At 38.8% G+C, this 16,766-nt stretch overlaps 1 protein-coding gene across 4 annotated transcripts in view; it reads right to left on the minus strand.

Annotated features, from left to right (window-relative positions):
• The window catches only part of PXDNL (peroxidasin like), a 497,888-nt gene that overhangs the window by 327,473 nt on the left and 153,649 nt on the right, over positions 1-16,766 (minus strand). For all 4 annotated transcript variants that reach the window (XR_010159545.1, XR_010159546.1, XM_519754.8 and 1 more), the window contains exon 2: positions 7,636-7,707. Coding sequence is in view for 2 of the 4 variants with exons in the window: in XM_519754.8 (XP_519754.6) it covers positions 7,636-7,707 (72 nt within the window). In the remaining 2 variants the exon portion in view is untranslated. The remainder of the gene's footprint in view (positions 1-7,635; positions 7,708-16,766) is intronic.

Here is a 16,766-nt window from a genome sequence, read left to right on the forward strand (position 1 = left end):
GCTCTTGGGTGTTTTCACCATTTTGGAGCTTTCTTTTTGGAAGCCAGGATGTATCATCCCTTATACAGGGTCTGTGAATTCTGAGTAACATAAATTGAGGCAAAGGCAAATGATAAGAAGTCTCTAAGGAGACTTCATGGCCCAATTAGTAAAGCCCATGCCTTAGAGCCAAGAAATATCTTGGATGTGCCAATCAGAGAACGGCAACATAGAGTTTTTATAAGCCAAATTTTCCTGGCATCCACCCCAGAAATTTCTCTCTATTTCTGGCCAGTATCAAAATACCGACACATGACAAGAAGTTGGGCCAAGGGGGAAATGAAGGTGAAGAGAACCTCTCAGAGAAGGTGAGTGATGGTAATTGTGCTGCTGAAGCTTCACCTATGTGTTCTGGGAGTTCCCCAAAACGAGGTAGAGAGAAACTAAACAATTCCACTGAGCACTGTGCAAGCCTTTTGAAAAATACAGCAGGTTCTGTACTTGCATTATGTAGAAAAATATGAGTCATCCTTTTACAATGCAGAAGTTAAAATTTCCCCAAATCACAAAGAGATGGTAGTATATGAGGGGCAGTATTATGGAGTGGCTAGGAGCATGAACTTTGTAGCCAGAGCCCCTGTGTCAAGGAAAGATCTACCACTGCATTTTTCTGCAAGACTGACAAAGTTAACTGACTTCTCTGTGCATCAGTGTCCTCAGCTATAAAATAAGGATCATGATAGTGCTTCATGGGGTTTGTTAAATCACAGGTAAATGAAAAACACTTACAATAGTGTCTCCATAATATTGACTTTATTTTTAATATTTATTATTAGAATTTATAGTTAGACACACAGAAGGGACTCAACAATATTAGCTTCTTTCTTTTTACTTTTTGCCTATTTTTTAATATCAAGAAGAGCACTGTAAAATATTGAATATTTGATTCTTAGATGGTATGACATCTTGGACTTCATATAATGTTTGCTTTTATGGTGTTAGTTTCCAAAGTCACATAAAGTGTAGCCTTTTTCATGCATCATTCTTCTTTTTGCAACTCAAAATTAGGGTGTCTAAATATATGTCACTCTTACAGTACAACTACTATAATTACTCTCATTACTACTATTACTACCACCACCAATCATAACTAATGATAATAAACTTTTACCTTTCTGTAGTAGGCTGAATAATGGCCACCCAAAAATATCAGGTCGTAATTCCTGGAATCTGTAAATTGTATCTGATAAGGAAAAGGGATCTTCGGGGATGTGATTAAATTAAGGATCTTGAAATGGGATTATTCAGAGTGGGCCCTTAATCCAATCACAACTATCCATGTAAAAGAGAGACTCTACAGACACTGAATAGAAAGCAATTCTTAGTGAGAGATAGAGGCAGAGATTGGAGTGATGTGGACTCAAGGCAAGAAACACCAAAGGATGCCAGCAGGGCCTGGATGCTAAAAGAGGCAAGGAGAAGTTTCTCTCCCAGAGCCTCTGGAGGGAAGGCAGTCCTGCCCACACCTTCGTTTCAGGCTTCTGGTCTCTAGAATTGTGAGAGAATCCATTTCTTTCGATTTAAGACACCAAAGCTTTGGCGATTTTTTTTACAGCAGCCCTAGAAAATCAATATAACTTCTTTGCGTTCCTCACACTATATTTTACATGTATTATTTTGTTTAATCATTACATTAATTATATGAGCTATGATTATCCTCTTTTATAGATATGGAAACTAACATCATACAGCTAATGAAAGTCAGAACTTCAGCTCTCACCCAGGTAGAAGATTCTAAAAGCTATCATTATGTTTATACTTGTGCTGTTATAATGATTTCATGTGGTCTTACTAAAATGTTTTACTATGCTTAAAAACTGTGTCAAAAATCACATTTAAACAACATAATAAAAAATTACAAATGGGTAGAAATTCCAAATTTGATTTAGTGCTCATACATTTCCTACTTATATACTTTCCATTTTCTTCTACTAACAGGACACACAAGTGAAGAACAATGAATAAGAGGATGAAACAATTAATATGGGTGCAAACATTTCATCATTAATTTTTAAGGGATTTATAAAGAAAAACTAGTAAAATTTCTGTGTCAAACAACATGCTTTAAGAAAAGAGAAACCTCTTTGGCTGGTAACTGTGTCTTCAGCCCTTCAGACAAGACACACTCGAGGAAAAAAACGGCAGTAGTTGCAGCACCAACATAGACCCCAGCCTTGGTTTAATTGTCATTTTCTCATGAATCTGAAAACAGCCTTTTCAGCTTGAAAGAGGAAAGTCGGCAAATAACACACCTGTTGAGAGACTTGAAACTTTCCCATTAAACATACTGTGTTTTTTAACCTGTAATTATAACAATTTTCCTTTTAAATCTTGTCTAGAGCTGAATCTTTTATTCTTTTGGAAATTGGGTAAATGTTTAATACTAGAAGACATAATCTCTTAGCTTTGTAGGTGAAGAAACTGTGATCCAAGGAGTAAAACAATTTACTCAAGGTCACATATTTAGTCATTGTAAAGCACCTACCACAACACTTCACACATAACATGTTTACAATAAAGAGAAAATCCTCTTATAATTTTTAATTTTATATTTCTAGTTGGGGGGGAGTCTGTAATATATTTAGTATTGCAAATTGTGCATACATTAATGCTATTTCTTTCTTTTTAATTATGTTTTTATTTTACTTTTTATTTTTGATTAAACATTTTATTGACTTTAGAAAAATTCTCATTATTGATCTGTTTCGCAGATGAAACATTCTTTGGACAATGAAAATCCAGGCCAGGCATGGTGGCTCATGCCTGTAATCTCAGCACTTTGGGAGGCCGAGGTGGGTGGATCACCTGAGGTCAGGAGTTTGAGACCAGCCTGGCCAACATGGTAAAACCTCATCTCTACTAAAAATACAAAAAATTGGCTACGTGTGCTGGTGCATGCCTGTAATCCCAGCTAGTTGGGAGGCTGAGGCAGGAGAATCACTTAAACCCCTGAGGCAGAGGTTGTAGTGAGCTGAGATCTGCTACCGTACTCCAGCCTCAACAACAGAGAGAGACTTTGTCTCAAAAAAAAAAAAAAAAAAAAAAATTCCAGTTAGTCACCTTTGAATTGATTCCATAGGAGTACTGTATCTTAAATGCTCCTTTATTATATACAGCAAAATAGTATTATATACAGACAAAGTCAAGAGATTAAGAGTAATATTCAAAATTTAACAATGTACAGGCATAGAGGAAAAAAAAAATAAGTCTTCCAGTAGATTTTAAAGTCAACTATTTACCAATTGGAAGTTTGCTCTGATCTGCCCGGATTCTTCTCACTCACCCTATAGCCACTCAAAACATTTCTGCCATGATCGAGTATAAAAGTTGAAAAATAGACAAGACCACTTAACTTGGTTTTATTCTCCTGATGTTGTGATTTTGTTTTGTAGGATAATGAGGAAGAGAAATTTATTAGGAAGAGATCAGCCAGAGTCCTTCTTACATTGCCTTACCATGACCATTTTCCAATAAGCTAGCACTGTATTCAGTGCTCAGGCCCTATTGCTTGTGGAAATTGCCCTAGGAGAACTACCTCTAGGATCAGATCACGTCAATAGGCAGAAGAATTGGTCTCATGTTGGTGAAGTTCAGTGCAGTTTATGCTGCAGTGCCAAGTTTGTGGAGATAAATTAGTCTATTAGCCACTAGTGATAAGGTTGATTGTTGAACAGCAAGAGTGAGAATAATGCATTTAGTTTTGAATTTGGTAAGAGCAAAGACAAAATGACCTAACTCTTATCAGTGGTTTTACCACAAATCGATCACTAGTTCATCATATGCCACTATCTTCTTAATACAAGCTTTACAAAAAAAACTGCAGCTAATATCACGTGCTGTCCCCTGAGACTGTATACAGACTGGAAAGGAAAACTGTTTATTTCCAAAGGACATGATTGTGTAATTACAAAAACCCAAAGGATATAAGCAAATGAGTAGAATTAGTGAGGATTAATTTAGTAAGGTCACTGGATACAATATCAATATACAAAAATCAATTGCATTTTATCTACTAGCATGAAATAAATAGAACATATAATTTAATGCCATTTAACAATAATATTAATACGTACATTAACTAATTTTATGTGATATTTAGTTAAACACTCTACAGACTGCACCTATATCTATATAGCTTACCTAGGAATAAAGCGTAGTATATAATTTGGAAGCGATTCGGCCAAATTAGAATAAACACACATAGATGAGTGTGGGGAGACAGAGAAACGTGAATGTGGCAAAATGTTAACTAGTGAATTTACGTAAAAGGTACAAAGCAATTATCATGCCCTTCTTTTGAGATTTGGGTAGCTTTGAAATTTTCAAAATAAAACGTCAGAGGAAATGTTAGTAAACTTAAGGTTTAAGGAGTTAAATAACTTGCCACACTTCACAAAACAATTGGAAGGACCAGAAATACCCCCCAACCCCTCCCTTTTGACATTCTTCTCAAGGTTCTTTTCACCTTGCTTTTCAATTAGGCCTTCCTTCCAGAAGGCAGATGAGTGAGGAGTGTCAGCCCTAGAATCAGATCTTCGTATTTCTGTTGTTGCTATTTAAATAGTGGCATGCATTTATTTTATTTTTGTGGTATAGTCTAACCTTTTGTCCTTGGCACTTATTAGCTATTGCTGTTCCTCCAGGGCTCAATCATCTTTTTTATAAGCAAGATTGTGTTGTCCACAATTGAATTTGAGCCTGTTTCCCAAATGTATTACTCTTATCATCAGTGTCATCCAGAAACTGGAAGGCGGAGGCACCCTGGCAAGTCACAGAGCTCTGCCAGGCACCACTTGGCTGTGCTGCAGCGGGTGAAATTCAGGGTCTGATAACAGATCCTTGATCTTACCCTCTAGCTCTTAGGCTCCAGCAATACATAACATTTCCAGATTTTTTATTAAGTAAATCTCTTAGCAAGCTCTGTTTAATACAAAAATGCCAACTGTTTTTGAGAAAACCCTCTCTTTTACAATATAGAAGAAATGTGGTTGGCATTTTTTTAAATTGTAAGAAAACAGTGGAGTTTCTGTGCAATTTACTATAAACGCAACCCAAGGAAATAGAATCACCAGATGCTTGATTTCACTTTGTGATGCTATGTTCGTATAAGAGCCATATGGTCAAAATTTTTAATATTCTTCATGAAAAATTTAACTTTATTTTTTAAAAAATGTGTCCTTATTTCTTTTGCTTTTACAATAAATTAGTAAAGACCTTTGGGTCTTCACTTAACTGGACTAACAAATTCCTCTGAAGTCTCAGGAGTGGTAAGTGTCTCATTGCTTAACTCATTTTCTAGACAGAAATCTCTCTCTCTCTCTCTCTCTCACTGTCTGTCTCTCCGTCTCTCTCTCTCTCACACACACACACACAAACACACACACACACACACCAACCACATGTACACACAACTTACTGTTTAAATGATCTACCATCTGTATTCCAGGGAAGTACTTTTCCTGAATGCTATCATGAGAAACCATATAGTCCAGCAGTTAACAGATCAAACTCTGTGGAACCCTGACTCTGCTCTTTTCTATCTGCCTCAATTTGGGTAAATTACATTACAGCCATGAACCTCAATTTCCTCATCTGTAAAATGAACATAGTAACACCTACCACAAAGCATGAAAGAAAGGAATATAGATAATGTATATAAAGCAACTAGTATAAAATGAGGCTTGCAATTAACAACATAATTACTATTTTATTATGGTTTTCTAATAAAAAATATTTAGAAACAAATTAATATTATCCATGGTTTCTGCCAAGTGAAGAAGTGGATTATTCATCAATAATTAGTGTTCATCAATAATTGTGTACTGTAATTCCAAAAAGTGGCCAAACCCCAATAGATTTTATCAGTTTGTCACACTCCTTGAATTTTTTAAATGGCAACTATCTCTAATGAAAATATTTGATAACATTTTATCATATTCACAATTTAATCAATGGATAAAATATTTGATTATCTATCATATACATGTTTCAGTAGACAGTGGTGAAAGGTTTCACCCAGAAATACTCATTAGAAGATACTCAATAGCCTGGGCGTGGTGGTTCATGCCTGTAATCCCAACACTTTGGGAGGCCGAGGCGGGTGGATCACAAGGTCAGGAGATTGAGACCATCCTAGCCAACATGGCAAAACCCTGTCTCTACTAAAAATACAAAAATTAGCCGGGCATGGTGGCAGGCACCTGTAATCCCAGCAACTCAGGAGGCTGAGGCAGGAGAATTGCTTGAACCCGGGAGGCAGAGGTTGCAGTGAGCCGAGATCGTGCCACTGCATTCCAGCCTGGGCGACAGAGTAAGGCTCTGTCTCAAAGAAAAAAATAATAATAATCAAATGCAGATCTTTGGGCCCATCCTGAGAAGTCCTAAATTAGGATCCCTGGGGAAGAGGGCTAGGAATTTGCATGTCCACAAGCACTCCAGGAAATGTTTTTGTACTTTGCACTTTGATAATCATTGCTTTATTGTAAAACAAAGAATAAACCCTGCAGTCCTTACTTTCTTATGTTCTTACATCATCCCAAACAGAGATACTGTGATAAAAATATGTGTGTTCCGACATCAGTTACTGGAAAGAAACCAGATGGGAGAAGCACAAGTGTAAAGTTATGATCTCAACTCTAAAGTTAGAAGGGCTAGCTTGGCCTGAATATGGTGAGTTCAGCCAAGTTGATAAAATTGCTAACTCTAACATGAGAATATTATGACAAGAAGACAAACACACCCACATGGGTCTAGCCTCACTGAAGATTCTTAACTTTCAGTGTGTTCACTCAGTGGATTAATCTAAATGCAGCATAGGAAGATTTTACATATTGAACCTCCGGTCATCATCTCTCATAGGTCTCTTCTCCTTATAGCACTTACTATACATAGGAATTTTTTCTATTACAGACATATTACAGTTGGGTGTTGGCTACCTGACTGCCCCACAATGTCAGACCATCAGTTCTATCATAGCAGGGGCATGTGCATTCGGATCCAAACGCAAAACCAGCCAACTGGTAGCCCACAATAGATAATAGATACTGTTGAGTGAATAAAATAAATGCCTTTAAACTTGGAAACATTTATCAGCGCTTAGCCATAAAGTTGTCATTTTTTTCTCTACATGATATGTTTTCATTTAAGACTATCATAAAACAGCATCTCTACATGATTCTAAAGCTATTCTTTGTTTTAGAGTATCACAAATAAGAAGGCCTAGTAGCATACTGAGTAGAGCATGGGCTTTGCAGTTAGGAAGTTGTGAATTTTAATTTCATTTCTATTGCTTTCTTGCCATGGGACTCATAGACCAGTTACTTAACCCCTCCTTCTCTCTATTTCTTCTTCTCATGAAGCTTTTCTAAACCAATAGAATACAAATAAATTGGATAAATAAGAATCTCTTCCATGTTCAAAAGGTTATAAAAACATAGGCAGTGTAAAGAAGCAGTAGAATTTTCCCAGTTATAAGACATCTACAAGGTGTCATTCTTCTGCTAGCTGTTCTTGACACTCAGAATGACTTTCACGGTAAATTGCCATCCAACCAGCATATAATTTTAGGAACCTTACAGATAAGCAATAAGTACTCACAGTGTGTTCAAATTCTTGAGTTTCTTGAAGGCGCTCCCTGGAATTTCTCTTATTCTGTTAAACCTCAAGTCTCTGGGAACATAAAAAGGTGAAGAACAATTATAATATGTTGACTGCATTCTGCCATTATTTCCAGAAGCTTGAAGGCTAAGTCTCCTTTTATGATCAAACATACAGTACTAAAGGACTAAATATAATTAAGACAGAACTAATGCACATCATACACTAATCATTAGGGAGGTGCACTGTTTACAGCAAATTTTGCATCTCTGGGGACATATGCTTGTCACAGGATGCCAGACAAATGTGGCTATTTATAGAGTTCTGCAAAGTGTTAAAGACAGTTACACCATTTATTTTAGGTTTTATTTGTAGGCCAGTAAAACAAATTCTATACATGGCAACATGTCAATTGAGTACATTTAGTTTGGAAAATAATTGATATATTAGATGTCACATATCAACTCAACACCACTGTTTGAATTTAGCAAAAATTATTAATTACTTAATTTTTCTTCACAGTACAGGAATACAATGGCCTTCTACAAAGTATTAAATCAACAGAACAATTAGTTTGAGAGAGACATTACTCCACAACCAACATTCTCTTTCATGAGTCCACATCTTTTTTATTCAGCATGTAAATAATTGAGTGTCAGCTATGTGCCACCTATCATGTTAATTAATAGGGATGCAAAGATAAGCAAGATAGGGTCCCTGCTACTGAGCACAGATAGTTCAGTGGGGGGATGTCAAGCAAGTTATTACAGGACTAGGGTGCATAGTGTTTGTGATACAACAGAGGATCAAACAAATGCCATGCACACTTGGAAGACTTAGGGACTGCTCTGCCTAGAGCCCCTCTTTCAGTTGGAGAATGAGGCGCCCCACTCCATGTCATTATGGTAAAGACGTCAAGCAGGGGCCTCTTCCTGCCCAGAACAGGGTGGTTAACTGGGGGCAGCATCTCCACGGGCATGCTGTTTCTTCCATGGGGAACATATGACCCAAGCCAGGCCAGCTGGAGTTGTTTTAAAGCATTGACATGGCTGCTGAATAAAAGTCATGTTCTCTCTCTGGGGTTCAGAGCCCTAAGGAAAATGAACATCTAGGGCCACTACCTCATCTTGTCCACTCAAGAAAGTGCCAGCCTAGGAATAAAGGCCCAGCAGAAACACATAAGGCCAAAATAGCAAATGAAAGAAACAAAGCCCTGGACCCAGGATTGCCTGAGACCAAATTTACTCCTTGACTTTCCAGATCCCTGACACCAGAAGCTGTCGTTTTGATAAACTAATTTGAGCTGAATTTCTCTCTCTAACGCAAGGAGTATAGAAGAAAGATGAAGATATTTGCTTGGAAATGTTAGGCCCAAGGAGAAGTATATCAGGGAAATTTTATAGGATGCTAGAGTGGCAGTAATAGAATAAAATGAAAACAAAAACTATTTACTTCCCCTCAATTAATTTCTCAAAACAAAACTCTTCACCACCATAAAAAGTTGTTCTATCTTAGAATACTTGACTCACAAAACTTTATAAGAGTACCTTAAAATCTATCATCTATCACTTCATCTTTCTCTAGACTTTGCCAAAATGAGCAAAATTTTATAGGAGCTATTATTTTCAATTAAAATTATTAAATAACTCAGTGACTATACCTCCTCGCTAAATGGAATGCACTGTTTATACACCACCCATTGCTCTTTGGTATGTCTAGACTATATCAGTAAAAGAAACTGTAAGCTATATGAGATCCTCCCTATAAACATATAAGACATTAAGTTATGTAGACCCGAATACCCTGGAAACCACTGGTTTCTCTTAAAAACAGAAGCTAAAAATTAACAGTTAGAGAAAGGGCTCTCCTCTTGCATTAAACAATAATCCTAATAATTCTCCCAAAATGAGATTCCAACAATACAACAAGGAAGCAAATATAAAAAGATAAACCATTTTCCTTATTTTCGGCTTTGAAATTTCTGAAAAATTCAGAAAAGTACAAATGAGAAAATAATAATCCTTACTGTCTACATCCAGAATTAACTACTATTAATATTTATACCTTGATACAGTTGCTTCTACTCATAATTTCACGTGTGTATGTTTACTACACAAATTATATATAAAAACACATTGTAGATAAAATGAACATCTTTTAAGCACCATCTTAATTTTAGCTTTGCCTCCCACTCCAGATGTAACCACTCATGTATTTGATGCTCCTCTTCAGACATAACATTTCTATATATGTGGATAAATATAAGATGAAATGTAAACACATGCAGATACTCCTTGACTTATGATGGGGTTATGTCCTTATAAATCCACTGTAAGTTGAAAACATTGTAAGTCAAAAATGCATTTAATACAACTGAACTACCAACATCATAGCTTAGCCTAGCCCACCTTAAACACGCTCAGAACACTTGCATTAGCCTGCAGTGGGGCAAAATTATCTAACACACTCCTTATTTTATAATAAATGTTGACTATCTCATGCAATTTACTCACTATTGTACATTACATCAAAATTGTAACCATTTCACAACATGGTAAAGTCAAAAATCGTAAGTTGCACCATTGTAAGTCAACAATTGTCTACATATGAAAATAAACCTAATATATAGGCAAATTTAAAATATTTTGTGCTTTTAAATTTACAAAAAAGCTATCAAATGTTATATGGTTGTTAAAACTTCCCTTTTACCTTCCACTACATATTTTCTATGTTGTTCCTTGTCTACACATAAAGGACTAGGTATTTTTGTCTAACTTCTCCACAGTACTCCACAGTGCAGACAGACCACACCGTTCCTTTATAGATTCCTTTACTGACAGACAGTTTGGTTGTTTCCAAATTTTTGCAACATTATTTACTAACAATATTGCAATAAATATGCATGCATGTCTCCTTGTACACTTGGAAAAATGTTTGCCTATGCTAAATATTTGGAATTGGGATTGCTAGATTATAGGGTAGGTACATTTTCAGTTGTACAAAATGATGCCATTGCAAATTTATTTTCAGCTACATACAATATAATGGTAATTTAACTGAAAATAATGTGAAAAGATGCTTGAACTCATCACCAAATTATAGATTTAAACTTATCACTGGATTGATTTGAAAGCCAAGGTGCTATATGTATCTATTATCAGAATTCCCTTCTTGTTTTTCTCCACAAGTAAGCAGACATAAGCTCTTCTGCCATAAAGACAGTCTTGCTTGTAAGCTGGTGCCATAGAAAGGTCTCCAGGGTACCCAGGCTCAGTGGACTGTAAGACTCTGCCCACTGACTTTGGCCACACCCTATTCTCACCAGTGAGGCATGCTCAGGGACTCACTCTCTTCCTGAGAAGCAGAGTGTGGGCTGGGCTGGGTGCAGTAGCTCATGCCTGTAATCCCAGCACTTTGGGAGACTGAGGCAGGAGGACCCTTGAGCACAGGAGTTCGAGACCAGCCTGGGCAACATGACAAGACCCATCTCTACAAAAAATACAAAAATTAGCCAGGCATGGTGGTACACACCTGTGGTTGTAGCTACTCAGGAGGTTGAGGTGGCAAGATCGCTTGGGCCCAGGAGGTAAAAGCTATAATGAGCCGTGATCACACCACTGCACTCCAACCTGGGCCACAGAGTAAGACCCCGTCTCAAGAAAAAAAAAAAAAAAAAGAAAAAGAAAGAAAAAAGAAAAAAAAGTCTGGTTGGACACCCAAAGATTTTCTCGAGATTGACTTAAACTCCAATAAGTCATATTCAAATATACCAAAATGAATATGTTAGCACTTGATCCTCTTTGGCTAGTACATTCTGGCACATAAATTTTTATAGGTAAGTACATTATAAGCTGAAATTCTAGGAAAACATACCCCTTCCTAATTTGAATCCCAGGTCTTTAGGATTGCATACAGGGCCTTGCACAGTGTATTACCTATCGTAGGGTAAGTATATTTCTGAAAATTAGATTATTTAAATTCAAATGGCCACCAAATTTGGATAATGATACTGTGTAAGTATGTACATTTACCCAGAAATACAATTCATTTCCCACGTTATGTGGTTGTTAAAACTTCCCTTTTCCCTTCCACTACATATTTTCTATGTTGTTCCTTGTCTACACATAAAGGACTAGGTATTTTTGTCTAAATTCTCCACAGTACTCCACAGTGCAGACAGACCACACCATTCCTTTATAGATCCCTTTACTGACAGACATTTTGGTTGTTTCCAAATTTTTGCAACATTATTTACTAACAATATTGCAATAAATATGCATGCATGTCTCCTTGTACACTTGAAAAAATGTTTGCCTATGCTAAATATTTTACTCAAGATCGGTCACTAGCAATTTCATTTATATAAAATTTGTCATTCATATAAAACTTCCCTTAGCCTAAAATGTAGCATTGTATTTTTACTCCTTACATAGAGTGGAAATTGAGTTATTATATCTCCTTCATCCCATTGTAATATACATAATATTGATGAAATAATATTTATGATAATAACAACCCTTGTGTAACACAATTTTCATCCCATTCATTGTTCTTTGGAACTCAGTTCAGAAGCAATCCTAGTCATTGTACCAAGATAAAAGTTGGGCACATGGAATTTGCTGGGAGTGGTTAGACAAGTGTGTCTGTCTGTCTCCTCTACTCTCCCCAGCACAAGCTGATGAAGCTGGGGAAGAAATGTTTAATGCTCTTCTGCAGAAGCAATTCGGAATCAACATTTTTAACTAATAAGATGTGAGTTTCTAGCTCAAACTCAATTCAGAAATTCCTGCTGCCAAAAAGAGATGAAAATGACTCCCCGTGGCAGATTGAGGATGAAGAAAAGGGATGGACAGAGAGCAACATGAACTAGCTCCACGCGAACTATCATAGCTCCAAGTCATGTCAGTTGGTTCCCAAGTTAACAATGCACACCAGACTCACCTCACAGCCCATTATGCCTCCTCTCAGTGGGTTACATGGAGTTACACCAAGGGGATGTGCAGAAATGTGCAGAGAAAGACCTAGCAGAGTGATAGAAAAGCCCAGGCCTTGTCTAAAATCCAGAAGTTCCCAGTGGATTTTAGGGCAAATTTTACATTAACAATAAACAAACAGAAATTTAATATAAAGAATACAGTTATCTATGACTGTCCAATTCACAAATTGCAGAATTTATTTATTTATTTATTTATTTATTTATTTATTTATTTATTTTGAGAAGGAGTCTTGCTCTTGTCGCCCAGGCTGGAGCGCAGTGGTGAGATCTTAGCTCACTGCAACCTCCACCTCCGAGTTCAAGCGATTCTCCTGCCTTAGCCCCCTGAGTAGCTGGGATTACAGGCGCCCACCACCACGTCGGGCTAATGTTTGTACTTTTAGTAGAGACAGGGTTTCACCACGTTGGCCAGGCTGGTCTGGAACACCTGATCTCAGGTGATCCGCCCACCTAGGCCTCCCAAAGTGCTGAGATTACAGGCATGAGCCACCGCGCCCAGCCCAGAATTTATTTTAAGATATTAAATAGTGTGCGCAGTACAGATGGTGCAGTCCAGTATAAGTTGTAAGATAAATGTGATCCTTTTGAAATACTATGTGTAGCTGAGACTGAATGCAAAATGTCGTTAAGACATAAAATCAAGTCTGAACTTGAGCCCCTTCCTGAGGAGACCCAGGCCACACAGCTCATCCAGTGAGGTGTGGGGCCTCCTGGTAATCCCTGGGTTGAACACAGTCTCCAGATTTGTTGTGAGTAGATGCCTGGCTATCATAGCTAAGAATCTCATGCTCAGAGAGCAAAACAAATGAGCTGAAACATTCAGAGAGTGCCGTCTTACCAGACTGATTTCTGTTTGCGTGTGGTACTTGTTTCTCTCAAATCCGAGAAATATTCTTTCTGGGAGAAAGCCTGTCTTCCTGAGAAAAAGATCAACCAGATCTGTACCTGAGCCAAAAGCATTCCTATTGAAGGTAAGGATGCAATTAAGTCACTGGAATGGCACAAGCCTGCCACCGCAGAAAGAAAGGCAAGCAGGTTCCTGTCTCCCTGAGCTACCATGAAGGGCAGGAGGGAGAAGGTGATTCCTAAAAGCTGGGCTGTTATTTTATTGGGAGACATGCACTCCTATGCACTCCTGCCCTGCAGCCTATTTTTGGCATCAGAGTGAGGGCAGACTCTGCTCCCTGTAGCCAGGCCATCAGTCACTCCAATCCGCCCTGCTCCAGCTCCCCGCCACAACCCCTCCCTCAGGCGATGCCCTTTGCGACCGCCCGTCATCCAGCATTTCAGGACGGTGCTGGGACACTGTCGGGACACTGCCGCGCTGCCCGGCCTTGGAGTCAGGGGAAGAATCAAGGAGATTTTTCCACACCTCTCCCTGTTGCTCTAAAACAAGTCTTCTTCATCATTTCATTTGACAGCCCTGTCATTGTAGAAATTGGAAATACATTTTCCAGGCTTGAGACAAGCATCTGGAGGACACCCTCCATCTTGCCTGATTCCCAGTCATGTTCCCAGCTGAGGAAGGCTCCTGAATTTTCTCGAATCTCCAGTGCACTTCCTGCCTCCCAGCTGCCTCAAGGCCAGAGCTTGAGGCCATCTTCCGCTGTTGTTTGCTGGCCCAGTGTTAACCTGCTGTGGTGGTTAATTTTAGGGATCAACTTGGCTGGGTGACAGCACCCATGAAACTCAGCTTTTGGCCAAACACCAGTCTAGATTTTGCTCTGAAGGTATTTTTTACAATATTATTAATATTTAAATCAGTGGGCTTTGAGTAAAGCAGATCACGCTCCACAACGTAGTTGGGCCTCATCCAGTCAGTTGAAGGCCTTAAGAGGAAAGCCCCAGGTCCGCTGAGGAAGAGGGAAGCTGCCCCCAGACTGCCTTGGACTTGAGCTGCAACATCAGCTCTTTCCTGGGTCCCCAGCCTGCCGGCTGCCCTGAAGATATCAGAGCAGCCAGCCCCACAATTGTGTGAGCCAATTCCTTAAAATCTCCCTCTCCTTATACACACGCACATCGCCTGCTCCCTGGTGTGCAGCTGTTGGTCTGGCAAAATCTGTAGGGAGACCACAGTGTGAGGAAAGCCAGAAAGGAAGGGCATTCCCTGTGGGAAACTTGTCTGCAGTTAGTGTGGGGCAGGTGGCAGTGGGGTGATTTTTTCTTTCTTTTCTTTTCTTTTTTTTTTTTTTGGTACATGTTTGATACTTATCTACAGATCTCCAACAATGGCTAAAGCAGCACTTATACATAAATAGGAATACTATAAAGGCTTCAAAGAAGACATTCAAACAACTTTGTAAAAGTTCTTCTATCTAGCGTCTTCACTTTGCTCCTCAATGAAATTTCCATCCCACATCTACACTATTTTCCAGAAATCAATTTAATTCCCTCTCAAGCTCATGAATTAGACCAAGGAGAGCTGAGACTTGCTCTGCTAAAGTGCTTGTTCACAAAGTCCCTGGGATCAGAAAATCAATTATAATTGGCCTTCCTTATTTTCGGGTCTGCAGATTCAATGGACTGGAGATCAAAAATATTTGGAAGAAGCAACAAAAAATAAAAATATGACCGGGCGTGGTGGCTCATACTTATAATCCCAGCACTTTGGGAGGCTGAGGCAGGCAGATCACAAGGTCAAGAGTTCGAGACCAGCCTGGCCAATATGGTGAAACCCAGTCTCTACTGAAAATACAAAAATTAGCCGGGCATGGTGGCAGGCCCCTGTAGTCCCAGCTACTTGGGAGGCTGAGGCAGGAGAATCTCTTGAACCCAGGAGGTGGAGTGAGCTGAGATCGTGCCACTGCACTCTAGCCTGGGTGAAAGAGTGAGACTCCATCTCAAAAAATAAAATAAATAAAAAATAATTTTAAAATACAATAATAAAAATACAAATTTTAAAAAATAAAGAATCATAACTATTTGCACAGCACTTACCTTGTATTAGTTATAAGCAATCTAGAGATTATTGAAAAGTATGGGGGAGAATGTACATAGTTTATAAGCAAATACTACACCATTTTCCATCAGAAACTTGAACAGCTACGGATTTTGATATCCTGGGGGTTCCAGGGACCAATCCCCCTCAGATACCAAAAAAACAGTATACTTTATGAGTCTTACTGTTGAGCACTGTCAGGCACTCATGGGAAGTTAAAATAGGTCAGCAGCAAGGGAGCACACATATGTATAAACATAAAAACTAAGGGGTGCACATTTCATCAGCATCCCAGTTTTTATAAACATCCAGTACTACTTTTATAAACTTGAAAGACTTGATCTTTTTTAAATGAATCTGGCTTGCCAATGAATTGGGCCAGCCTTTGGCTTTACCTAAGAGAAAGCCAAAAGGGAAGTGGAGAGAACAGGAAGGCACTCACATACTCATCCCAGCTGAAGCTCCACACACCGTTTCAAGGCAGATGTTAACATGATGATTTTAGAACTGAAGAAGTTAAGACCCAGAACATCAGATTCCCCTCAAAGCAAAGCCAGTGGACCCGGGAAATGGCCCTCAAGTGTATCTGCTGACACAGCAGGCACTGCCTCCATTGCCCTGCCTGCGTTTAAATGTGTTGCAATTAGTGTTGCACGTTAAATCCCTTCTTTTTCAGGGATTATGTGGTTAGAGCTTACAAACATCCTTTATTTCCTCTAATGAACTGACATTGACCGAGTTAATGGAAGGTGTTAACCAGTTCAAGGCAAGTCAGCGTTGACAGGGGTTTGCGGCCACCTTCTCCAGATCATTAAAAGCATCTGAAAGTAAGGAGAACATTGCAGTTTTGACGGTGGTATCCCTGTATGTGGGAACCCAGAGTAAACTGAGAAAACCTGGACAGAAAGTCCCTTCCAGATTTCTTCATCTGCTACATACCTGGTTCTTCCAGCAGGTGTCACTAAAAGGTAGCCCTCTCTTACAGGTCAGAGAACTGATCAAGAGAGATGAGGGGGCCACGGTGGGTGCTGTAATCCCAGCACTTTGGGAAGCCCAAGACAGGCAGATCACCTGAGATCAGGAGTTCATGACCAGCCTGGCCAACACAGTGAAACCCCGTTTCTACTAAAATATAAACATTAGCCGGACATGGTGGCACACGCCCATGATCCCAGCTACTTGGGAGGCTGAGGCAGG

The sequence above is a fragment of the Pan troglodytes genome, chromosome 7 (assembly GCF_028858775.2).
Source record: "Pan troglodytes isolate AG18354 chromosome 7, NHGRI_mPanTro3-v2.0_pri, whole genome shotgun sequence".
In the NCBI taxonomy this organism is placed as follows: Eukaryota; Metazoa; Chordata; class Mammalia; order Primates; family Hominidae; genus Pan; species Pan troglodytes.